Raw genomic sequence first — 26,847 nt, 5'->3', positions numbered from 1 at the left:
GGTCTAGACTCAAATTCCAAAGAGAAGACATATTCATACAAACAGTTGCAGTTGTTCTGTTATGATTTGTGGATTTGCTTGTTTGGTTTTTGTAACGGCAGCAGTGTTTTACCACACTATTTAATGAAACACAAGTAGCAATGTAAAGACCCCTTCAGTGAGGAAGCAGGCTTGCCATAAATATAACTTCTTAATACAAATGCAATTTGCTGTTACGCTATGAGATTCAGTCCGCTACTGTGCACTATTCTTTTCCCTCCTGCTTATTTGTCTGTCATATCATCTCTCAACAACAACCTTGTTTTTCATAAATCCGGTTAGGTCTACTTAAGATCAGCACTGACTTGTTTGTAAAGAACTAGCTTGCTCTGACTTTATTGGTTTACATTTGGATTACCTCGAGACAGTATAAAGGGCAGAATTATGCTGTGTTTAATGTATACAAAATGTTGTGTTGCATCTTTCATGTGAGTATTTTATCCCAATTCCTTCACAGGGAAAATCAAGTAGAAAGATTTAGTAAGTGAACAGAACTGCTAAAAGAAACTGAAAGGCCAAGGCAAGGGAGAAAAACTAGCTTGAAAGAAAAAGGTATCTATTTCAGTGTGAAAAAATTTTGGAATATTCCTCATTCCTTTCAGACTGTTGAATGCTTTCATTGGCCATGGCAGCAACATGTTTTAGCAATATGAACCACTGTTTTTTACTAATAACTTGTCCTGTTTTCAGCTGGGATAGAGCTAATTTTCTTCTTAGCAGCTGGTATAGTGCAGTGTTTTGGATTTCGTATGACAATAATATTGATAACACACTGTTGTTGTTAAGCAGTGTTTACAGTTAAGTCAAGGACTTTTCAGCTTCCTGGGCCCTGCCGTGAGGAGGCATGAGCCTTCTGCAGGAGGGGCACAAGAAGCTGGGAGAGGACACAGCCAGGACAGCTGACCCAAACTGGCCAAAGGGATATTCCATACCATATGACATCATGCTCAGTGTATAAGCTGGGGGAAGTTGGCCAGGGAGGGACGTGGCTCGAGAACTGGCTGGGCATTGATCAGCGGTTGATGATGCACTGTGCATCACTTGGTTTGTATATTATACTTATTGTTGTTGTTGCTATTTTCCTTTCCTGTCCTATTAAACTTTTTTTTATCTCAACCCACAAGTTTTACTTTTTTTTCTATTCTCTCCCCCATCTCACTAGAAGGAGGGAGTGAGCAAATGGCTGTGTGGTTGTTTTAGCTGCCTGCCGGTTTAAAGCACAACGTAACTAAAGATAGAAAGGGGCAAGATTTCTTGCTGACCAGTAAAACAAGGTCAAATTTTTCTGAAAAGGTCTTGCTGAATTTAATATACAATCATATTCATGTAGAATTCTATAAGGGTTATATGGAAATATGAAAGAATTTGAATACTGTTTTAGCATAATTTCTGAAGGCTTTAATTAGTTTTATCTCTATTAACATTTATAGGACACGTCTGCAAAATGTGGTGATTGATTTCAGGCAAATAGTCAGAAATGAAAATTTTGTACTTTGGTGTAATCTCATTTTTTGTGCAATTGGTTTTTATTCTATGTAGGTCTTTTAGAACTTTTGCATTTCTTTACCACATCATTGGTTTGAAAACTCACTAAACATAAATGAGACTGTGACATGGCTAGAGACCTGGGCTTTAGGACACCAGCTCCAAAGGAAAGCATTTGAATAGAAGACTCCCTAAGAACTGCTTCATTTCATACGTCTCTACAACACATGTTATCAGCAGCTTTTTCAAAGCAGTCATCATCACAAAATTTCATGAGAATTTGGGCAAAGATTTTCCATCTAGTCCTTTATAAATCCTATGAATCTCCTTGTAGGTTAAAACCATAAATTTCTTCAAATTACATTAACAGAACATTTCTTCTTGATGTTATTTTGTAGTGATTTCTGGGCAGACAGAATTTGGCATTGTCTACTTTCCTTTTATAGCTTACTCTGCATCCTTCTCTAGTAAAGTTTCACTTCCAAGTCTTACTCAGCTCTGTTCTAAGCTACATTAATCCATGCTTGAGGAAAAGAGCAGGTCTCTTTTCTAACCAGAAATGACTGGCTTGGTAGACATGGGGAGAGCAATGGGTATTGTCTACTTTAACTTCAGTAAAGCTTTTAATACTGTCTCCCTTAAGATTGTCACAGACAAGCTGTTGAAGTATGGGGTGGATGATCAGACAGTGAGGTGGACTAAAAACTAGCTGAATGGCCAGGCCCAGAGGGTCATGATCAGTGGCACAAAGCCTAGCTGGAAGCCAGTAACTAGCGGTGTACCCCAGGGGTTGTGGTGGGTTGACCCTGGCTGAGGGCCAGGTGCCCACCAGAGCCGCTCTATCACTCCCCTCTTTCATTAGACAGGGGAGAAAAGGTACAATGAAAAAAAAACTTACGGGTTGAGATAAGGACAGGGAGAGATCACTCACTAATTATCGTCATGAGCAAAACAGACCGAACTTAGAGAGGGAATTCATCTTATTTATTACTAAGCAAAACAGAGTAAAGGAATGAGAAATAAAACCAAAATCTTAAAACACCTCCCCCCACCCCTCCCATCTTCCTGGGCTCAACTTCACTCCCGGCTTCAACCTCCGCCCCCCCCAGCAGCACAGGGGGACGGGGAGTGGGGGTTACGGTCAGTTCATCACGCGGTGTTTCTGCCCCTTCTTCATCCTCAGGGGGAGGACTCCTCTCATCGTTCCCCTGCTCCAGCGTGGGGTCCCTCTCACGGGAGACAGTCCTTCACGACCTTCTCCAACGTGAGTCTCCTCCATGGGGTGCAGACCTTCAGGAGCAAACTGCTCCAGCATGGGGTCCCCCACGGGGTCACAAGTCCTGTCAGCAAACCTGCTCTGGTGTGGGCTCCTCTCTCCACGGGTCCACAGGTCCTGCCAGGAGCTTCCCACGGGGTCACAGCCTCCTTCAGGTGCCTCCACCTGCTCCGGCGTGGGGTCCTCCACGGGCTGCAGGTGGAATCTCTACACCCCCTCATCCTCCCTCCATGGGCTGCAGGGGGACAGCCTGCTTCACCATGGTCTTCACCACGGGCTGCAGGGGGATCTCTGCTCCGGTGCCTGGAGCACCTCCTCCCCCTCCTTCTGCACTGACCTTGGTGTCTGCAGATGTTCTTACATCTTCTCACTCCTCTCTCCGGCTGCAAAAGCACTCTCTAACTGTTTTTTCTCTTTCTTAAATATGTTATCACAGAGGTGCTGATTGGCTTGGCCTTGGCCAGCGGCGGGTCCGTCTTGGAGCCGGCTGGCATTGGCTCTGTCAGACACAGGGGAAGCTTCTAGCAGCTTCTCACAGAAGCCACCCCTGTAGCCCCCCCCCGCTACCAAAATCTTGCCACGCAAACCCAACACAGGGGTCAATAGTGGGTCCAGTCCTGTTAACATCTTCACTAATGATCTGGGTGGTAGGGCGGAGTGTCCCCTCAGCAGGTTTGCTGATAATACAAAACTGGGAGGAGTGGTTGATATGCCAGAGTCATGCTGCCACCCAGAGGGACCTCAACAGCCTGGAGAAATGGCCTGACAGGAACTTCATGAAGTTCATCAAGAAGTGTACCAGTATATGCTGTGCACCGATCAGCTGGAAAGCAGCTGGGCAGAAAAGGACCCGAGGGTCCTGGTAGACAACAACCTGACCATAAGCCAGCAATGCACCCTTGCAGCAGAGAGGGCTAACGGTATCCTGGGCTGCATTAGGAGGAATGTTGCCAGCAGGTTGAGGGACATGACCCTTTGCTTCTACTCAGTGCTGCTGAGGCCACACTTGGAGTACTATATCCAGTTCCAGGCTCCTCAGTATAAGACACGGACATACTGGAGAGAGTCCAACAAAGGGCCACAAAGATGATGAAGGGACTGAGGCATCTCTCCTATGAGGAAAGGCTGAGAGAGCTGGGACTGTTCAGCCTAGGGAAGAGAAGGCTCAGGGGGACCTGATCAATATATAAAAATACCTGAAGGGAGGGTGTAAAGAAGACAGAGTCAGAGTCCTCTCAGAGGTGCCCAGTGACAGGACAATGGGCACAAACAAACATAGGAGGTTCCCTCTGAACATCAGGAAACACTTTTTTTTTTTTACTGTGAGGGTGACTGAGCAAGAGTGTTGGACCAGATGAGCCCAGAGATCCCTTCCAACATCAACCATTCTGTGATTTTATGATTCTGTAACAGAGACTTGCATCATATACGATTGAAGCTCAGTGAAGGTACAGAAATCAACAAAAGTGTTCAAAGCAGAATGAAAAGGTAGCAGCATCCTATAGAGAATCAAATTGAAATGCTAACTGCATCAGGCTTAGATTTATCTGATACTATTAATCCTCCACTTAAATGAACATTAAATCCAATAAAATAAAGTTCTTCTTTGCCGTGTACTAATACCAACACGGTTGTTGGGTAATACATTATTTATGTGTGAACTTTGCTGATAAAAATGCCTTGATATAAAACCTGATGCAAGTGTCCTACTTGGCATATTCATAGGAAAATGCTAAACCTGTGAAGTATATTGATTTATCTTATATCACATTGTTTCTCTGTTTAGACACAAACAAGGGATCAAGGGTTTTTTCTGTTTAAATTAGTCTCTGTACTTTATAACATTAACATTATTAGACTAGTTGACAACCCATACTACTCCTATGGACTTCATTATAACTAGAAGAAATTTAGGGCTGAGAAAAATAACAGATACTTATAGATAATAGACAAACTTAATTGTTCTCTCCCACTTCAACCATCTGAAGTTCTCCCAGCAAAAAATTCCTAAGTAAGATTCATTCAGTCACAACACGAGATACTCACTGTTAACTCTACGTTCTGCAAGTTGATTGAACAAGTAGTTGTGACTAAGGAGCAATTTACACTATGAAGACAGATGCATATAAAATGGTCAAGCTAATGATGGGTCATTATTCAGAATCCCCCACAAAGGAAGATACAGTTAGCTTCATTTTATGAATCTTTTGCAGTGCTTTTAACAGTACCTGGACAAGGAGCAGATGTGAAAATAAAACATTATTCCATAATGCTTTATGATCATAAATCTCATTTGCGTGTTTCCACTCTCATTTCATTTTATATCAGTTCAGGCAACAGGACTACGTATTTCCATGAGCTGCATTCCATTCACCAGACAATCTTCAGGAGGGAAAAACTGTCAGTGTTTGAAAAGAGTTATTGGTATGACAAGGGTAATTATAATAGTGCTTTATGCTTTGGGGAGTAATGTAACACAGCTCTGGTTCATGGGCAGCAGAGAGACTTTAGTTATAATGTATGTGGTGTGGTGTGTTATTCTGTATTATTAGCCCTGCATGGCATTGCTAAAGAGAAATGGTGGCAAGTCAGACTAATATAACAGGAACGAGAGTATTTGTAATTCCCTCCTCAACATCTGTTGCATAAAATGTAATTTGCTCATTTGTGCAAGCTGTGCTTCTTTAAAGGCAATCTCCAAATCCTTTTTTGGATGTACCTGCCTCGATTTGTACAATTTGAATATGGCCCAACATAGCCTGCATTTCAATTTCACCTAATTTGAGAATGCTGCAGTGAGCAACCTCTTTGTTTAAATTACGTCAAAAACAAAGCAACACAGGGGTATGAGTGACCAGAGAGTCAGAAAGGAAGAATTCAAAGAGGGATTGTTCTGTTGTTTTTTCAAGAGGAAGAGCTCTCAGATCACCAGGAAGAATATTAAGCAAAGCAGTTAATATGTAGTTAAAGGGATCGTAATGCACATGAACATATGTTGTTTTACCTAATTTTGATCAACTTAAAAGTAAAAATGTCTTTATTCTTTCAGTTGTGTTTAACATGCCATCTGGTTTAATTATTCCTTAGGTAGCACACTATAAAGTTAATAGTAACAGTATTGTTAAGCCAATCAGAAAGAATGTTTCTGATGTGATTTTTCACCAAGGATGTTTCTCTCAAACCCATTGACTACGAGGTCAATGTAATAAGCTTTTGCATAAGTATTACATTACTGCCAGTGCTTGGCAGATGTTAGCTCAGAATTGCCACCTCTAGATTAACTCAAATCTGTTTACTCAGTGAAAGAATTTAGTCATAATCTAGAGTGCTCCTTTAATTTTGAGTTTCAGGTAGAATTTTAATTTTAAAACTATTTAAATATAGTTTTTAAATAGTTGAAAAGATATGATGGCATTAAGAACACAAGATCTTACAGGATTGCCTGTTAAAAGGAAATAAACTGCAGTTTATAAAAGTCATGTTGATTAAAGAGACAAAATACTGAAGTCAATCTCAGTCCTCATTTCAGCAAGAAAAGATATGCCCAGTGAGACTTCTGAAATCCACTGCTTTGATCAGTTAGGGAAGTGAAATATGGAGTGTTCATTATTCATTGTAATACCAGAGGGAAGCTAGGGATTTAGGGATTCACTTCAACGTCTTTGAGTTGAAAAGTGATTTCAAGCAGTTTTGCATAATCCCGATTTTAGAGAATCCTAGTGAAGTTCACCATTCCACTCCCGCTGACTTTCAACAGGACCTAATTATTGTTTAAAATCCTAGCTAAAAAATTACTTTGTATTGTTTATCTTCAAAACTATTATTACAAAAAAAGAACGCTGTAATAAATTATCACAGAGCTGAACATTTTCCTATGACTCTAAAAAATTCTGTTTCCCCTGAAGGTGTTTCTGACATGGGTGAGGGAGGACTCTAGGACAGAATTTCTTCTCAACAAATGCATAAGAAATACTTTATGAAACACACAAACACACAACATACTATTCTGAATTTAGCAAAAGAAAGGGAGAAGATTTAGAATACATTATTGGTAGGAGAGTGCTTGATGTTCTCATCATCATAACATATATATTTCAATTCTCAAATGCAGTATTACGTGTTCTCATTCCCTATTCCGGATTTCAGCTATGCATGTGATAAAGAATGTTACATGATGATCATGAATTAACAGACCAGATATCAGTCACACTGAAAAAAAAAAAATAAAAATAAATTGCTTTAAGCAAACAGGTGTTTTCCCAATTCTTTGCTGCCCACTGCAGCTGGATACAATTTATGGCATAATACTGCTATTTGAAATTACACCACTTACAGTGGTGTCTGGTGACACCATGAAATACAAGAGGCAAAAAATAACAATTTCTCAACAGCCATACTAAATGGAGTTAATGGAAATCATTTGTGGTTTACTAACTGCCTCCAAATCTCATATCACCCAGGACTCCCCGAGCAGTAAACAGCTGGGTGACAGGAGGGCTTTAGGGACAAGTGTCAATAACCTTGTGCTGTCCTCAGATTGCCCTAGGTATCCGTTTATAGTTACTGCTGTGATTACTGGGCTGAATGACCTGTTGATAAAACTAAGTAAATTTGTTCCTATGTTTCAATATAAATAAAGAACAGACCTACATCCCATAAAATGATAAATAAATGATACCAGACAATTTCAGGTACTTGAATGTGTTTTATCAATAGAACGAATGTTACCCAAAATATAGGAATCTCTCCCAGGGGACTCATTTTGGGAAGTCCTAAGGATAAGGACGTACAATATTGATGAATAGAAGAGATTGTATCTGTAACTCAAAGCTTGAACTTAAAAAGCCTTATCAACCAGTCCAAAGGAGCTAATCAAGATGTAAGAGGTATCAGGAGACAAAGACAGTAATCCATAGGCAGTTCCATGATTTTAGTGCAGACTGTTATCAGAAGGGGTAACCTCTTCTTTATCCCAGCCACATGTTCCTACACACCTTTATGCCAGCCACAGCTCTCAAAGAAGCTATCTGTCTGAAAATCAATTTCACTACAAGAGGGAGAAAAGAAAAAAGAAAAAAAAACAAAAAGAAAAAACGTATTGGATGGCGATCATTTCCATGATCTGGCTCTCAATGTGGTAAGAGCTCAGGCATGAGTTGAAGTGATTGAAAACCATGGGCTCAAGGGCTGTACAATATTCTTATTTGGATACTGTAGATTGTTCTAATTTGTACCAAGTAAACAAAAATACCCAGGTATAAGAACATTTAATAAATGTTGCTGGCTGGCTATTCTCCTGTATTCAATTACCGACACCATGAATGTAACACCAGTGAATGAGTGGACGGTTTAGAACCTATTACAGCATCTGTCTTCTGCTCCAAGGGAATGACAAGCCTGTTCATGTTCCACCCTTCTCAAATGCAAATCATACGTGCCCTAGAAGTAACTTATTCGTAATCCTTCTCCCTCAGTGGCTTATCCACAAGGGGCACAATCCATCATCTAGGAAACACAGTGTTAGGGGAATTGTCAAGGATATAGTTCTGATGAGATGCTGCACAAATTTGGCACATAATAGCTTAAATTAAAAGTTAGCAGTTGAATGATATAATGCACTGATCATTGAAAAAGAAAAAAAAAAAAAGGCAACATGGAAATAAGTTAACAGCTAGATATCACCATCTCACAGACGCCTAACATTAAGAACAGCAATATCATTAGATGAACAACAGTCTGGAAGAGATCTCTCCAAGTCATCAAATCCAGTGCCTTGCTATCACAGACCCCTATGTATTAAAATCCTTTTCCTAAAGCAATTAAATCCCACTTCCACTTAATCCTGAGCTAACATTGTCCTTGGGGTTTTTTTTCTTTTTTCTTTCCTGTTGTTTATTCTCCTGATGTACCTTATTATATCTCTCAATTGTTGTTTGAGTAAACAAGTCAAGAAATTTTAAACTTAATTTCTGGAGTGGACATTCCAGTTTTCTGAACATCCTACCATTTTTCCACCTAGTTCAGTATGAGTTTCTGAATAAAGGGAATTATATACAGCTTTGGTGATAAAGTCTCAACAATGCTTCTATAGTGATATTAATACTTCTCTATTTTCTAACTCACCTTGGGGTCACACATCTTTTTCACAATCCCAGTAATGATTCATAGCTTTCCTGAAATGAACCAACATGCCAAGAATCTCTATTCCTGGACGATGATAGATGAGCTCTCATTTTACTGAAGAAATTCATTATGACAATTAATAAACACATGATGTTGTACTTCATCTAACTGTAGTTCATCCCCTTTCTATTACTTAAGTCTTCAATCTCATCCACTGGTGTTACACTTTTTCTTACACTATGACATATCAGTAGGATTTTAAAATGCAAGCTAAATGAGATACGTGCACCCTAAGTATATTTGCTTCTTGAAGCATTAGATACAAGGCATTCTTTGATATTATTGACTTCAATACAAAATATCCCAGACTCATATTGTATCAAATGATGCCATACTTGAACCATTTATTCTAAAACAGTGAGACCAGCCAAGCAACAAATTCTACATACAGAGACTACTGCAACAGCTATTTGATTTTATATGTAAAAGAAAATGATTAATGTTTTTCATTTAGTAGGAAACAGCTGCACTCCCAACTTTACTATCTGGAAAACAGGAGGAGAAGTAGCTGTTTAAAAAATCATATCATTTTTAGTGAAAAATGGCTTCAACTTTTGGAATAATTGCTGTTGTCAGTAGTTTGCTAGAAAATTACCAGCAAAGCATTGAAATAAAATATATTAAGATTCAGAAGATTTTAAAATAATTATCAATGTGAAAATGAATTCCAAATATCAACTATTGGCCTGTTCACACGTTAGCAGTCAAGAATACACCATTCCAGCTTAAAATACATTCTCCAGTCACCCACACACTACAGTAGCTACCTAAGTGCAGCAGGAAGCTGTTGCAAAGGGCAACCTTTTGAAGTAGAAAGTAACCACTTAGTCCCTTTCTGTCATTCTCCCTCTTTTATTGCACGTTCTAAGAACTTGATCAATGAAACAAGAGATACTAGAAAAATTATGGCAAAAGGCATAATAATTCAAGTGGAGAACTACATTCTTGAGGAACAAAAGATGCACTGGGATTCAGTGAACGTTAGGTCGGTCTTTCCCATGTCAATCAAGTGCAAGAAAATATTGACAGCTTTTCTACCATTTTAATAAGTGTACTGCTCTTTAGAAAAGGGGTCAAATGAATGATTTTCCTGTAGAGAATCTGACACAATATTTTCTAACTAGTGAAGTAATTGTTCTTCTGTAAATGCAGTTACAAGACCTTGATCTTGAGTTTTAATGTGCATGTACAGAAATGTACATCATCACATGTATTTAGTTCAGAAAGACTGTTTGTTTGTTTGATTTTGACTGCTGACCAAGTGTTAAAAGTACTAAACCATGCAACAGTCTGACACACCAGTGCTGGACACGTTCCCAGCTGCTGGCCAGAATCCGATCACCTTTTTCTAAGCAAGGTGTTCAACAAAGTAGTAAAAAACCCTCCTGTCTAACACCACCTGTCAGATGGGCTTCAGACCAGGCCACCGGTCTGAGACAGCACCCGTGGCGCTGCTGGATGACCTCCGCATTATGGGGAAAAGGAAGACATTCCTATGAATTCTAACAGACTTGGCAGCTTTGGTATAGCTGATCTCCAAATACTCCTACTTTCATCCCAAAGACAGCTGCAGAGGGCAAACAGTAATAGTCTGAAACGACTTGGGTCATTTTGCTCAGACCACAAACTCAGGATAGGGCATTTCTTTTCTCTGCCACCTTCAGACTCTTACAGTGATCATAATCCTCCTATTTACTCCTCATCAGGATCTAGGTGTAGACTGTGAGCAGCAGAATGCACACATTGCATTCAACTCTACCCCATTCCAACTGTGAACATAATAAACTCTGTAAAAAGCTCTTGTTTAAAGAGGAGGCAGCAAGAACCGAATCAAGGAAGGCCAAAATAATGCTGGAACCTTGACAGAAGTGCTCCGAAAAACAAACTTTCTCTAGAATTGCTCCCATTTACAAATAGGTTTGTCTTTGTGCCACTAAATCAGGTCACAGCTTCAGATGTCTTCTCTTCATCTATTGCTCAGAAAGCCACGACAGCAAAAATATCCTCCTGGTGTTCAGCTATGACTTACTGGAACTTACCTGCTTTTCAGGGGTGGGTTGGTCATGGTGAAGTGGTCTTTCATACCTCCAGATTTGCACTGGAAGAGGGAACTGTGATTTTATGTGGAGATGAAGCTCCAAATGAGACAAAATTCAAAAGCCCATGGTTAGCAACATAAAACATCTGCTAAGCAATAAGAATGTGTACAAAGTCTAGTTCAAACTTTCAAAGGCCTACACTGGTCTGTGAAAGTAACTTCTAATGGCATTGCCATTCCTAGAAAACAATTATGTTTGTCATTCTTGACAATAAAGTGTAAGAAACAAAAAATTTATGATGGTATTAGCAGCATTGTGATACTAATTCCCACAAGATTAATGAAATAAAATACAAACCAAATTTATTCAGATTAATTTACCCTAATTTTCTTATTTTACAGAAAAAATAGAAAGACTTCTATAAATTAATTGAGCTATTTATTCTACAAAAGAGAGGGACATGCTTGTTGTCAGTGTTTTATGAACCTGAAAGGTAATGTGGTCCATAAAACTCCTTGACACTTGTTTTTGAGCTTCACAAAATTAGAGTCTGTACCTCACACCTGAAGTGTCAAAAAGACTAGTTTATTTTGCCTGTTTCATCTACCAGACACATTTCCTGCTCACGAGAATTTGTTTCATAGATTTTTACTCCCTTCTCTTTAAAAAATAATAGAGATTAAGTTTATTGAGGTAATTAAGTCTTTTATCAAAGGCAAAAATAACAGATGCCTGTCCTGGAAAAAAAACAAACATGCCACAAGCACTCTTTTTCAATGTTACTGAAAACATACATAGAAAATGCATTTATGTTTAGAATCACGTTGTTAGTGCAAGATCAATATTTATCATGGATATTCTTCATCTTACAGAAATCTGCTTTTTATAGGTATAGAAACTAGTCAGGCAATGGAGAAAAAAAAAACCAACTATAAAATGAGGCTTATGCTGTGTATACGTGTATCCTAATCAGTACAGCCAGAATCACTTTCTAAAAAGTACATTCTAGGAACAAGAGATATTAATTTTCAGTATTTGTAGAAGTTCTACGCATACATGAAAAAGTTTCCAAATATTATAGTACACAAAATTGAACAGAAAACCAAAGCACATTTTAAGAGTGATTTCACAAAAGTACATTTAGAAATCTAGCTGGTTTCAAAAAAAGCTGTATATGTAACTTAAACAGAAGTAAGAAATATCAAACAAAATAATCAGGTGAGTTTGAAAAAAAGTAAAGGTAGAGTTTGGCAGATATTTTGATAGCATTTGCATTAATTTCACATGTGGAAGCTCTTCTTCCTTTGTTAGCTTCACTGGCTCAGACACTCACGCAAACTTGCAATGTGTTGTTTCACCATTAGTCATTTTATATCCAAGTTAAGGAGAAAAAAAGTCTTCTCTTTTCACCATTAATTCTCTTTCATTATTTGCAATTGATTTAAAAGTAGTGTTTTCAACTGTTTACAGACAATAAATCATTCCTCATTTTGTGTGTTTAAACCTGCTGAAATTTCTTGTTCTCTGTAAATAAACATTATGGCAATTTTTCTGGAATAATATCACATGTTAAGATACGTAGATTTAAAATCTATCAAGCAACATTCTTTCTGCCTGAGTATACTCCCAATAATAGCTACTTTCAATGTGAAAGAAAATACATTTTTATAGTTATCACTATTGTATTTTACAGAGCCAAGCATTGCAACATTGGATGAAGCTCCTGGCCAAGATTTGTTTTAGTACATACAGCAACTGAATGAGTTAGCCCATACACATTCTGTACGATCTTGATTTTCCTGCCTCTCAGCTAAAATACTACCAGTGTTGGGGAACTAATATTTTGACAGTTTGTTAACAGCTTTAATTCCTCCACTATGGCAGTTCTTGCATCAAGCAAAAAGACAGAAGCGTACATTCTCCCTTTCACCAAGTACGTCCTCCTGACTAGCAGTATCGTTTCAGACTCAGGTGCCTGTGGAAAAGGCAAAGAGAGACAAGGCTCAACACAGAATCTACTAACTGAAAGCAAGCACTCAACCCAGCTCTTAGCTTTCTTTAAATGATTTGTAGCCATAGACATATCTCACAATCTATTACAATTAAAGCTATTTATCTTACAGTCCTAGAAAGAACTGCTGTTATCAATATTTAAATATTTAAGTGGTTTTATATAATTTTGGAGGAAAGATCCACAGAAGAAAAAAATATTACATTTATTTACTGATCAAGCTACTCCTAAATAAACAAAATTACTCCTCTCAAAAATTCCAGATAAGATATAAATTAACCAATGTCATACATCCATTTCCAAAGAAGTAAAATTAAAATGAATGATCCAGAGTGTCATGTGGTTTTCTCATATGTGTATCCCTGTGTTTATAGATCAATCAATCCTGGGATGTAAGTAAGAGGAAAAGCAACCAACACACAAACAAACCTGAGTGTGAATTTACAAGCTTTAATTTTTTAAGGACAGAATTTTGTCTGACGGTTGTCTGTCACATAGCTGTACCTGATTTGAAAGGCGCTCTGTTGACTTTTAAAGAAATGCTGTCAGAGTCTGCAAACCAAAGTTAATATCCAACTTCCAATTCTTTTCAACACAGCAGCAAGCAAAATTCAAAATTTTACTTCTTCTATTCTTTATTAAAATTTATACCTTTTTTCCTTCTGAGTTTTCCATATTACCGTCCCATTAAAAAAAACAAAAACCAAAAAAAACCCCACACCTACAACCAACCAAAAAACCCAACCTCATGGCAGTATCTCTGCTCTTCAGGGGAAAACAAATCAGCAAATTTAGATATGTGGGGAAAAAATGTTATATTTTGATCAGTTAAGTTCAACTACAGTGCTACATCCTGAAAATAAGTATATGCATTATAGAAATATACACTGAGAAGAGTAAACCAGAAAGCAAAACAAGAACATGAAACTGGTCAAAAGCAGACTTTAGAAACACTGCTCTTTGATTTTACAGAAGAGCTCTGAAATTTTTATTCCATATGCTTTATATGATCATTCCTTTCAAACAAAGACCAAAATCAACTAGCTCTGGTTTAAGTTCTAGTTTCCTGCCACCCACTTTTAAGAAAGAGAGCTGTTCCTCTTCCACAATTGGAAAAGTGGAGATTATCACAGCCCTTTGTCACAAAAAAACATACATGACCTGAGTAATATTAACATGCATCTGAAATTTAGACACCCCTGTCATGACAAATGACGTATACTCATTGTATATAGCAGGGCTCTCCAGTGTAGTGGCAACTTAAAGTGTTTGTTCAGATTACATGTGCTGAAACTGAAAGCATTATATTTTCTCAACAGTTCAATAGTTCTAATCCTCTGTGCATAGTCACATATGTTGCTTTAATATACTTTTAAAATAATTAAAGACAATTTAAAATAAACACAGGAAAAAAATAAACTCTAATTTCAGATATGTATTATATTCTCTGTGCACTGCCAGTTTACTGAGTTCTAATAAGGTACGTATATGCAAGCCTACAGCATGCCATATCACAGTTTATAATTGGTTTATAATTGGTCTCAGAGAACTTGATGCATGTGGAAGAAAATCAACCAAGCCCAATTGTCAAATCTCTGCAGATCTAGCAGTTGGGAGAAAAAGTCTCTACACATATATCAAGTTAACGTATCTGAAAAGTCACTGGCAAACCGTGATTCACATAGCTGTACTTGTCAGACCAAGTAACAGAAAAGCATTTCAGGAAGTGGCAAGACAAACAGTAGGGCCAATTCACCTGACCTTAGATAAGAAAAATAAGAAAGCAAAACTGAAAAATATAGAAAACTAATATTGGGACTCTGTGCCAATATGGAGCACTAAATTCTAAAAGAAGCTCTCAGGAAGGAAATGGACATCAGTTACTACAAGCAGTTAATGAAAGCCAGTGAAATATATTGGGAACGTGCTCTAATAAGGTAATGTAGGACATATTTTCTTGAGTTATATAAATTTGGTCTTTGATGGAGACAAAAAATCCCCTATAAATTTCAGGGAATTAACTAAAAAAAAGAGATAGGTAGTTGCTTCATTTTATTTTGTATCTATGCTTACATTAAAATATCAAGAGGAAAAGATTACTTTCATTCTGTGAAATCGAGGATTCTGAAGGACATCCCTTTTTTCTACATAGAGATAAATTACCTGAGAAAGCATTAAGCAGTAATTCTTGGTATTACATATGCTCAATGCGAAGTCAGTCCTATGAAGTCAATGTAGCATTTGTGCCAAAGAATAAACCGGTTTGCCTATATTCCTGTCAAATGTGAAAATGAAAAAAGATAAGCATTAAGCTTTTTCGTAGGAATGACTTTTGAAATGCCACCAACTCAAGTATTATAAGTTGTTTTTAAACTAATACCTTGGAATTGTATCTGAAAGACCTCAAATCCATTTAACATAATTACAAGTGGCAGTACATGCAACTTGTTATCACCCTGAAAGTTCACAGCAGCACTTTACAGAAGTCTGCAAAGCACGGGGAAGGGAGCCCATATAACACCATAAACTGTTAAGAAGTCTCTTCGGTAAGGCATTGTAAAGAAGACTATATTAGAAAATAATTAAATTTATACACAGGTTAAGGTAGAGATCTCTAGTTATACAGGCAGCACAACCAGATTTGGCCAGCTGTTAAGACAAAAAATGTCCATAAAGATATATACCATGGAAAAAGGTGAAAAGCAGCAATATATTCCTTGAACAAAAACATATTGATAAAAGAATGAGGTGTAGAAGGCAACAAATCTCTACAGATGAAAAGGACTGTAAAAATAGCACTTACACTGAAGAACATAGAATTGGAGGAACCACTCGGGTCATAAAGCCCAATAACCTACCAAAAATAACCACATAACATAAAACTTTTTTTCATATATAGCTTTTATTTTCCAGGTGAGGGGAGAAGGAAGGGCAGGAGGAGTTGATGGGGTGGCACTTTAAAGCTCAGTGCAATTCATATTTGCTCTTATATTCAAGGGAAGCATTTCTAGTCGTCTTTGCCCCTGCAGCTTCTTATATTATATGTACACATTGCTCACCTTTAAAGTTTTTCTTACCTAAATCACAAGTAGATGAAGGTAATTCAAATATATTACTCACACTATAAAAGGTTGCATGGTGCAAATGTGTTTAATATTGTTTCGTATGGAAGAGGCTTAAAAAAATGAGAAAACGAATGGTAAAGCTGATAACCTTTGGTATACTCACCTAAAATTCACCTAGTTTCCAACTTTTGGGGAAAGACAGTATTTTTAGAGTGCCCAGAGTGTGAAAATATTGGCAATGAAACTGGAGAATTTACAGTAAGACAAAACACATTGCAAAGAATGTTCGGGATACAAGCTGTTTGCAAAGATGTCTTCAGAAGATCCCAGTAATTTATGCCAACTACATCCCTCAATTTGTACAAATCCTTTGCTGCAGTAGTTCAATATCTTGACCTACAGTCTTAATGAATCTGTATCACAGGGCTATTTATCTATGGTTTTTCTTCCTTACAGAAAAACGGAACCAGTTACTTGGCATTAAACATTTAGATATTAAGCATGGGCCTTGAAAATAAAACGAGCAACATTCCAAAGATGCTGTACTGAAGGACCAGATTAATGTGATAACATATATTTAAAATTTTAGCAAGTTGTCTAATCTGCTTTATAGTCAACAAAGACAAGCACTTCTGCAGCACAATTTACCTCAAACTACATCATGTATCTAAAACAGGTCACATGAACTGCACTGTAAAAATGTCTATGTTTCCACTGACTTTAAAAGGAGATTATGGATGGAATATATATTTATATTATGGAATATAGATGACTATACTGCAGAAATCTAAGGTAAGGAAACACCAGTCCTGTTCAGATGGAATTGAAACTGTCAGCCATTTCTTTTAACCCATAAGGATCTGAGTTCCAGAACATACATGTTTACTTTTTTCTAGCTGGAGCTAACTTAGAAAATAATTTTATATCTTTATCATTCAAGCCTATATACAGAACTACTTTGGAATTTGTTCACTATACAAAAAAATAATAAAAATGTCACATTTAAGTTGCACAGAAGAAAAGTGTTTTTCCAAGGTATAACTAAATATAGAGTTCATTTTGGTTCAAAAAAATAAGAAACTTTCAGGAACACCAGAGAATGCTATTAGTAACAGGTAACCTCTCACAATATCTGTTACACTCATATTTAGTTTAATTTAAAGCAAGAGAACAAAAGTCATAGAATGGTTTGGGTTGGAAGGGATCTTAAAGATCGCCTAGTTCCAACCCCTCTGCCATGGGCAGGGACACTCTCCACTACACCAGGTTGACCAAAGTCCCATCCAACTTGGTCTTGAACACTTCCAGGGAGGGGGCATCCACAGCTTCTCTGGGCAACCTGTTCCAGTGCCTCACCACCCTCACAGGGAAGAATTTCTTCCTAATATCTAATTTAAACCTACCCTCCTTCAGGGTCATTACCCCTGGTCCTATCGCTCCATGCCCTTGTAAAAAGTCCCTCTCCAGCTTTCCTATAGGCCCTGTCAGTACTGGAAGACTGCTGTAAGGTCTCCCCAGAGCCTTCTCTTCTGCAGGCTGAACAAGCCCAACTCTCTCAGCCTGTCTTCATAGGAGAGGTGCTCCAGCCCTGTGATCAGTTTTGCAGGCCTCCTCTAGATCTGCCAGAAGAAGTGCCAGAAGTTACTGTTCCCACAGCATTTCGACATTTCTGCTTGCAATTGAACCATTTAATAAAAAGTGGAAGAGCTTAGCTTAAATTCACTTCTATCATCTGGCTAAGCTGTTCTGCCAGACTTTGCACTGGTGTAGTTCAATGGAAAAAATTAAACATTCCACTAAAAGGGATACTGATATCTGAAAGTACCAAAAATGATACAGGCATTTGGGGTTAACAGTATCTCATATTGTTAGCGTATCATCTCTTAGAACACATTTGTCAACATCAGAGTTCTAAGATAATCAGAAAACCAAAACAAAACAGAGTTCTAAGAGCAAAGGTAAAAACCACCATAAATTAAACTATGATTAACAAGAACACAGTAAGATAGACTTCAGAACCCAAAATTTCTTTTTCAGATGTAGTAATTTCTTGTTTCTGTAAGAATTAAGGACCCTTCTCTCAGATGATGCAGCTTTGTCCGCTAACAGAACCAGCAGGTTCTACCGCTGTGCTTGAGTACAGTTGGTCACTACAATTCTTCTCTACAACAGATGAAAAATCAGGAATCAGTCCAAGCAACATAACTTGCAATTTGAAACGTTACCAATCTCTTAGGGATTCTGCTCTGGGCTTTTATTCAGTTTTTGGTACAGAAAATACAAACAGACCACATCTGTTAACAATGTTCTGGAATTAACCTCCACACAAAACAAAACCAGAGACAGTGTCAGTTCTGGACCTTCAAAACACCAAACTGAACAATGGGGTCATAGCTCAAATTGCTACTTTCACACACAGGCAAAGACAGAAGGAAGCTTGATTTTGCCAGGTAAGTAATCCTAAAAAATATCCTAAGATCCAGCCCTGTTAGAACACTCTCCAGTTGCAAGAGCAGGAGATGCCAGTGGTGGAGGGCCGTTAAAGACAAGGGTCAGCTGAAAGCATGTGTTAACTCGGGCTGCAAAAGAATGAGGCAGAGAACATCAAAACTAAAAATAAATCATACCAACCTACCTCCTTGAAGGGAATTGTAACCACAGAAAAAATAGTAGCTAGAGGTCTCTCTAGATATAGTTCATGTTTTGTCCAACAGCAGCATATTGTTTGGCAAAATAAATAACATTTTGTTCTAGAGAAGTAACTTCCTTATTGCTGTACTGGGTCATGGGCACTTAAAAGAAGTGCTAGGAGACACAAGGCCCAGGATGATCTTGAATAACTAGCTGTTACTCAGGAAAGAACTAAAGGGGCCGTAGCAGAGAGACTCCTTTGAAAAACAGTCAGTTATACTCCTCACCCCAGAGTTAGGTGAGATACTTTCCTGTTATCTGAAAGCAATCAAGTGTTTGAAGAAAGGTGACCAAAGAAGCAGTCCATCCAGAGACTGAAATAAAACACAGACTGCAAAGTCTTTAGGAGATCAATAGATCAGCACATGAATGCAAAACCTTGTGATTCCTGTACTGTAGCCAAAGTCCATTTATTGAAAAACATGCACAAAATATTTGAAATAAACCTCTACACCAAAAATACTGGAAAACATAGTCTAAATACGGCTCATATATTTTCAAATAGTCACTGCGTAACATTTTCCTATTTGCAGGGCTAACATAAAAGCATATCCATGAAGAGATGACTTCCCAAAACATCTACAATAAGCAATTTTGCCAGCCATCTGTGCAAAAAGCAGTGTAACTTCCCTTTAAACAGAGAAAAAAACCCTAAACAAATCCCCAGCCCAACAGCAGAACAACACACCTGGTCAAATATGAGCCTAAGCATGAAAACATACTGGTTTGAATTTAGCAACAAAGAATATGCAGAGCAGGAAGACTGGTTAATCATTGCTGTCTAGATTTGCCTATGTATTTGACACTTCTGTACATAGTTCAGCATCCAACTGCATTTTTGAGTTATTGACAACTTTCAAGGCATAGCTCTAATAAACATTATTTGGCATGCCAGATGCTGGACTAGCTGTAGGGGTTTTCCCACATAATAGCCTTATGGTTAGAGTACTCACTAAGAAAGCACTAAATTACATCTAAAAACTGAGAGATTTCATACCGCCAGCTCCTAGCAGAGAAGAACGAGTGGGAAAATGCCCACTCATAAGGCTAATCTCAGTGAAGGACTTGCTACTACTTCTTCAATGAAGTCACTAGACAGAGTGAAAGATTAATGGGATCCCAGTAAAAGAAAATACAATCTAGCCCATGTTTACGCACCTCGCCGGAGCAGTGGGGCTCTCCTCCATGCTCCCAACACTGTTTTCACACTATATGGTAAGAACAATACAGTACATTGCATAAAGAGAGAAAAAAAAGCAAGTCAAAGAGGTGTCAGTCTCTCTCCTATCAACTCTGGGAAAAAAACGGAATACTCCTCTGTCACATATTTAATTGAAAATATCCATTTCTTTCTATCATCGCCCCCTCCCTACCTGCTTCCCATTATATCCATCTATATCTGTGGTTATACTTGCAATGGAAGTAAGAGCCATAATTCAAATACATTTGAGAAATTGTAAATGATGCTTACTTAGCCTTAAAGGGTTGAATGCAACATTAAAAGTGGTAAGAAGACATTTCTTATGTTGATGCCAATGACTGCTATGTAATACATCATCTGGACAGACTACAACACAACTGGTGAGACAATCTCAATGTCAGTTTGGCACTCACATTGACAGGTATTATGTCGTAGAGGCCATTAAGTTCAAAGCATTGGTTTTAATTCAAAAAATGAACCTTCTGAAAAAGGAGCAGCTGGGATGTTATATAAATAAACAAAATTTTAGTATCTTGTTTTTCTTATTTAATGTCATAAAAGCATTATTTTTCATTTCTATGCAAAAACTAGACTGAAAAAAGTTTGAATAATGACAATTGCTCTACATGTCACCTTTATTCTGTGTGCAGAGTTTGAGAAAAATACAAACACAGTAACTCTTGCAGAAAGTGTAATAAAACTACAGATCACTTGGACAGATGAAGAAAATCTTTTTCATTTGTAAAAAACAGAGAATGAATGATATAGGATCAGTAACAGGAGCAGTAGGCCTTCATTCAGAGATGACTTCTGCACATCCAACATAAATCAGCAGGGACCATTTATCATATAGCAGCTCTTCAGTAGCCAATGCACGATGACATGGTAGCTCTTGTTAGAGAGGTGTCCAGGTGACAGTCACAGCTAACTGTCATCCCTGCTGGTAGTCTCAAATAGCCTAAGGGAACAATAAGACCTAGAGACCTGTGTCTTCTAGATAGAAAGCAATTCCACAACAGGATGATGAAAAGGTATTTCTCAAATCAGCAGTGTCCACCCAATGTGTAACAACAGGATCTCAATTTAAGGTGAGGTCAATCTAATATTTTTCATTGGAATTATCTGCATTTTGCATGGTACCATGCAAAATCTTTGAGACACATTTTTTTTTATTTATGCGAAGAGATTGATTTTCCTGCTCAACAAATTCCACAAATTTAAATGGTAGACTGCAGAATCAGTCATTTAATATAACCTACCAGTCTTTCATCATTACAATGTTTTTATTTTGTATTCTGCAAGCAAAAGAAATAACGAATTAGGAGAATATTTCTTTTTTCCATTTCTTATTATTGTGAAAGAACTTGCACTTGCAGTGCAAAACTGTAGAGTTATGGGAAATATTTTGCATTTTGGAGTTTTGGATTATTTTTTCCTAGTACTATCACCATCTAATCAGCATAAATGCTGGCCTTCATATTGCTCTCTTCCATATACAATATTTAAAACAAGAAGGTGAACTTTCCAAGTGCCATTCAGTTGTGGTGGTTCCTTTCAAAAAACTCACTTGCTTGCCCTTAGTAGCATTACCTTAACAGAACAGCAAAACCTGACACCACAGGGGCCTAATGTTCTATTCCTTATGCTTACAAAACAGTATAAAATAAAGAAAGCCAAAAGCTCATAACAGCCACAACTTTGCTAAAGCTGAATCCTATGTTGTTTAAAAAGTCACTATTTACATATAAAAAGCACCTCAGTATTTATGGCAAAGCCAACTGAATAAATGCACTAAAAAATCATTCTGAATCAAAACCATGTTATTTAGATTTCTGATATAGCATGCAGCTGTGATGCCACAGGAGATTTCCTTAATTTGACCAAACTTTCTAACATGGAAAAATGTAAATCTCAGTTATAGAAGGAGAAAAAAACAATTCAATGTACCTTTACAACATAAAAACAGTAACTTAAAGAATTCACTGTAGGTACTTCTCTCTTGCCTACTAATTTCATTAAGCAAGTATGCAGAATGCGTGTCTGGGATCCAAAAATGTCACAACTCCTTTAATTCTGAATTGCCATTGAAGGTGGTCATCCTCTAGCTCACCCTCCTAAGACTTTTTTTACATTTACTGATGCTTCTGTTAAGTAAACTAACTCTTTGGTGGTTACACCAAGGTCCATAAACAGCCTATTTCTACTACTTCATTTTTGCCTTCTCCTGTTGACAACCTACCAAATCAGACCATTTTTCTTCAGGAGGAGAATATTACATTATATTTATCACTATAGCAACTAACCTAGTTGATTTGATGCAGGTTTCTCTTCCACCATAGGATGGAGCCACTATCCCTAAATATAATCTAAACATTTAAGAAAGAAAAAATGATCAGTTTATCATTTTACCTTGCCAAAGAGAACACAATTGGGCTTCAGAAATTAAAATATAAATGAAAATCTAATGGACTGTACATATACATCCAGAGCATGCTTTATAAATATGCTTATCGGTCAAGTGGAACTCAGAGTATGGTGTTTACTAGTTGCTCCCAGTAATAGGGATGACTATTGTACAACAAATACATTCCCAGAAACAAAGATTCACAAAGTAATTAGGGGAAGGGGAAGAAGCATTCATATAGCTGATTCAGGAATAAGCTTTGTCAGACCAACAGATTAAAAATTACAATAAGCAAGGTAGATCAAAAGTTTTATTTATAGTGCTGAAAAAATGGAAATGTGTAGAAGTTCTGATTTTTTTTTGAGCTGCAGGGTTTGATGTAAATGTAGAAAAACGATACAGTGAGAGACAATCAGATATGAGGTTCCTGTAACTACTTTAATAATGTGTTCAACTGTATTGTTTTTTTACAGAAGTCTGCTTGATATCAGAGACTTAAGTTGGTATACCACCATATACCTGAATATAAGGTGTGTGGAAAAATACATAACACCTTACATTGTCAAGTTCTTTTCTTTTACTTCCTAAGAAATATGGCAAGGCTGTTATTCTTAAAACATAACTGACACCCCCCCCACACACCCAGTTATGCTTGTCTTCAAAAAATAAGGCATCAGATAAAAAAAGACTGAATAAACCCTGGATATTTTTAAAAAGAATTCATAAAATTTGCAGTACTACTTTACCTAGAAATAGTTTTGCATTTTTTTCCTTGATTTTTAAACATCTTCACCCTTTCCACAGAGCAAAAACATTTTTTGCAATTTTTCAACTACTACCGCTAGAGAAAATGTTCACGGTGCTTCATTAACATTTGGAATTGCAGTTGTCAAATCAGTGAAACATTACATAAATGGTGGAGTGTTTTGACACTGCATATTTTAAGCTGCATGGTGCTTTTCAGCACTATATGGAATGAAGAGCGTACTACATGTTTGAGAAACACCATCTACACTGGCTGAGACACCTAATTAGCAATTGGTCATTTAAGCACACTAGAAATTGCCTTCCTATTATCAGCTAACATTTGCACTGTTCAGCATCAGTAAACAATGCAAAAAAAAAAAAAAGAACAATACAGAATAATTCAAATGGACAACTTCATTTCTTAGAAGAGAACATTGTCAAACCTCTCGCTGTTGAATATAAGTAATTTTTAAGGTGTCAGAGTTTATAGTTAACTCTTTCTGAGGCTGTGTTGATAGAAGATACCTGCACAGAAGAACTCGTATCTTCTCATAAAAATCCTGGGACCCTCCAGACATTTCTAGCACAAACTTAATAAAATATTTGCTATTACTAATATCCAGCTGAATTCCCTTTACACTTGAACTATTCATCCTGTAATATACATTTACTGAGTCATTTATCTCCCAGCATGCACATAAATTCTTTTAAATCCAAGTATGTTGTTTTGTATACCCTCTATATTAGCACATTGAATATGACATTATGTATAAAATGAAATTATTTAAAAGTGTGGCCCGCTTGATACGATTTTTTAATGAAAGTGTAATGCAAAATGTGCTAAATTACAAAAAATAATTACAAAATATGTTATTCTTTTTGAAATAAGCCTCTTTCACTGTTGTCAGTAAAAAGAGTCCCTGTTAACATGCAAAAAAAGTGACTTAAAGGTTCTCTTAACCAATTACAATCTTGTTTCAGGAAAAAAAAACCCACAGAAAAATGGAGAATATAATATGGTTGGAGGGAATGGAATAGAGGGTTAAGAAATGCAGCAGGCATGCTCCTGAAAACCAGAATCCATTTCCTATTCATCATAACCTACACCTATTACAGCTCAAAAAGACAAGCCTAGTACAAAGTCTTTTATGCTACAGCTAATGAAAGGAATACGCACTATGTGTAAATTACAGACCACATTCAGCTCAGGCTTGGAAAATACAGTGTAGATTCATTTTGGCAAAGTTGAGCAGGTCCCTCCTGACAAATTATATATTTTCCTGTTATTGCATAGAAACTGTTCTCTTTGAAAGATTCCCACTCTGGTACTATGGACTAACTTGCATTCCCCAGAAGTCTGGGCATTAACTGTATTTAAATTACATAACTGCTTGAAAATAACTGTTGCTGAGAGAGGAAAAAAAAAAAAAAAAAGAAAAAATAAAGATCTTTAACAATATTAATAGTCCAGGCACTTGATTCTTACAGATTCTTTATCTGCAACTCAGTGTGATTAATGGACAATCTATCAAGCCTGAAAAAGAATATACAAAGCTCTACCGATAACCTGTGATGTAGCTCTAAAACTGATAGCATGGGCTTACTAAACTGCTGAGGATATGCTAAGGAAGTGGTGGGGTGTTCCAATGCAATTTCACAGTCCAAGAATCACATATGATCCCGATGATGTTAAGACATCTGTCACTTGACTAAGTATGTTCTTCCTAAAAGAATGAACATAAGCAAAATAGCTCCTGTCCATGGAAGGTGGATGGGGGCTGGAGAGTGTGTACACGGAGCGAGCAGTCTGGGATAGCTGGTAACACCTGATAATAAACAGTGAACAGTGGATCACAGTTACTACCACTAAAAAGTTTGTTCCTAAAATCCAAGAAATGTTTCTGTTCAGACTCTAAATGCCACATCTACAACCTAAGGACATCACCTCATGCTCCCGAGAAGCAGCAGTATTAAAGTGTCAGTCTACCTGCTTTATCATGGGGGAGCAGGAGGAGAAGCATCGAGGTGGCAAGTCTAAGGCACAGTACCTACGCCTGCCAGCTTCGGAGCTCGGCCTTTGCCAGAAGCGTTACCTCAGATGGGAAGGGCGTGGATTTATGCCCAGCAAAAGCACCAGGACAAATATGTACTTACTGCAGTAAGCGATTAGGAGACTAGCCAGGATCATGATAGCCCAGAAAGTTGAGGACATGCTTGGCAAGGCGTTGGCATCTTTCCTACTGCTTCTCCTGGGAGATGGAGCCATTGAAGCCACTTCCCCGGTGGGGGAGAAAGACAGTTTCACCAGTCAGCTCTCCCCTTGACTGATGGCCCTTCTCCACGTGTAATCCCCAAGGAAGGCATCTTCCAACGACCCCGCCGTTCGTCAGCAGCAACACGGTCCTGTTGCAGGAACCATCTTCCAGCCAGAAAGCCAAGGCGACTCTAAAGCATGCAGGACTTTGGTGCAGTGGCCGCTGCCAGCTTTCCTCCTGTCACTGTGGTGAGATTCACTACCGTGGTGGGCTTTACTGGGACTCTGGCGTGGTGCTGAGCTTTGAAGATGTCCCACGAACGAGCCTCTTTTTATATTTTTTTTAATTTGCAGAAGTAGTTTCGCTTGTTGTCCCTTCCCCTGCCTCCTCCCGCTCCCCGGGGGCAGACCTCCGCAGGCCGGGGCCCGGGCCGAGGCGGTGCTAGCGCGGGGAGGCCTCCCCCGCCCGCCCGCCCGCCGCTCTAGGGCGACCCCCGCTCAGGCCGCCGCCGCCTGCCAGCCCAGGGCAGCATGGCCGCGGGGGCAGCAGGCACGGAGGAGCGAGGGCACCCTGGCGGCCACCGCCGCCCGCCCGCGGGGAAGGGCTCCGCCAGGCAGCTCCGCGGGGCGAGGGCGATCGGAGTCCAGCGCCCGCGGAGGAGCAGGGGACGGCGGTGCCCGCCAATGGCTGAGGACGGCGGCGGAGACAGACGGCCCGGCCCGCCGGGCGGAGAGGCGCCCCGTCCCCCCCCGGCGAGTCCAGCCTGATCTCCCCTCCCGGCCGGTCCTGCGGGCTCGGCGGGGCGGAGGCGCGAAGGGCGGCCGGATCCGCGGCGGGCGGGACACTTTACAAGGAGGGGCGGCGGCGGCAGGTCTTCTCCTCCTCTCCGTGCGCCGCCAGCCCCGCTCTTAGGCTCTGCCGCTAGAGCAGCGCCGGCCCTTCAAGTAAAGAGAAGGAGGAGGAGGAGGAGGAGGAGGAGGAGGAGGAGGAGGAGGAGGAGGAGGAGGAGGAGGAGGAGGAGGAGGAGGAGGAGGGGGACGGCGGTCACGCCCACAGGTGAAGAGCGCACGGAGCGGTCCTTCCCCCGGCGCCCCGCCACCTGCGCGTCCCCGCCGGAGGAGCGCTCCCGGCCTCGGGGCGCACATGGCCCCCGCACCTGCCCGCCGCCGGCGGCGCCTCGCCCCGCTCCTTTGCTCCTCTCCCCCGATGCAACGCTGCGACCGGCGGGTTTAACCCTTGGCGGTGGGGAGGGAGGAGCCGCGGGGGGAGCCGCTCGGCTGCGGCTGCTCCCAGCCTTGCCGGGCGTGGGGGTCGGAGGGGGCCGAGGGGCGCGGGCCGGAGAGGGACGAGCCCTGTGGCTCTGCAGGGGGAGAGTCACCTCCAGCGCCCAGCGTCTCCACACGGCTTTCAGCGCAGCAGCGGCGCGGAGGAGCCGCCGGGCGGGGAAAGGG

The 26,847-nt window shown here is 39.3% G+C and overlaps 1 protein-coding gene across 3 annotated transcripts in view; it reads right to left on the bottom strand.

Moving 5' to 3' along the window:
• The window catches only part of TAFA5 (TAFA chemokine like family member 5), a 430,494-nt gene extending 403,924 nt beyond the window's left edge, over nucleotides 1–26,570 (bottom strand). The window contains exon 1 of one of the 3 annotated variants that reach the window (XR_012833431.1): nucleotides 25,296–26,562. Coding sequence is in view for 2 of the 3 variants with exons in the window: in XM_075742398.1 (XP_075598513.1) it covers nucleotides 25,296–25,407 (112 nt within the window). In the remaining variant the exon portion in view is untranslated. Of the gene's footprint in view, nucleotides 1–25,295 lie in introns of all 3 variants that reach the window. The other 2 variants (XM_075742398.1, XM_075742378.1) reach the window with 2 other exon arrangements.
• Nucleotides 26,571–26,847: the final 277 nt, after the last annotated feature.

This window comes from Balearica regulorum, chromosome 1 (genome assembly GCF_011004875.1).
Source record: "Balearica regulorum gibbericeps isolate bBalReg1 chromosome 1, bBalReg1.pri, whole genome shotgun sequence".
NCBI lineage: Eukaryota > Metazoa > Chordata > Aves > Gruiformes > Gruidae > Balearica > Balearica regulorum.
This window is presented reverse-complemented; position numbering and strand designations above follow the sequence as displayed.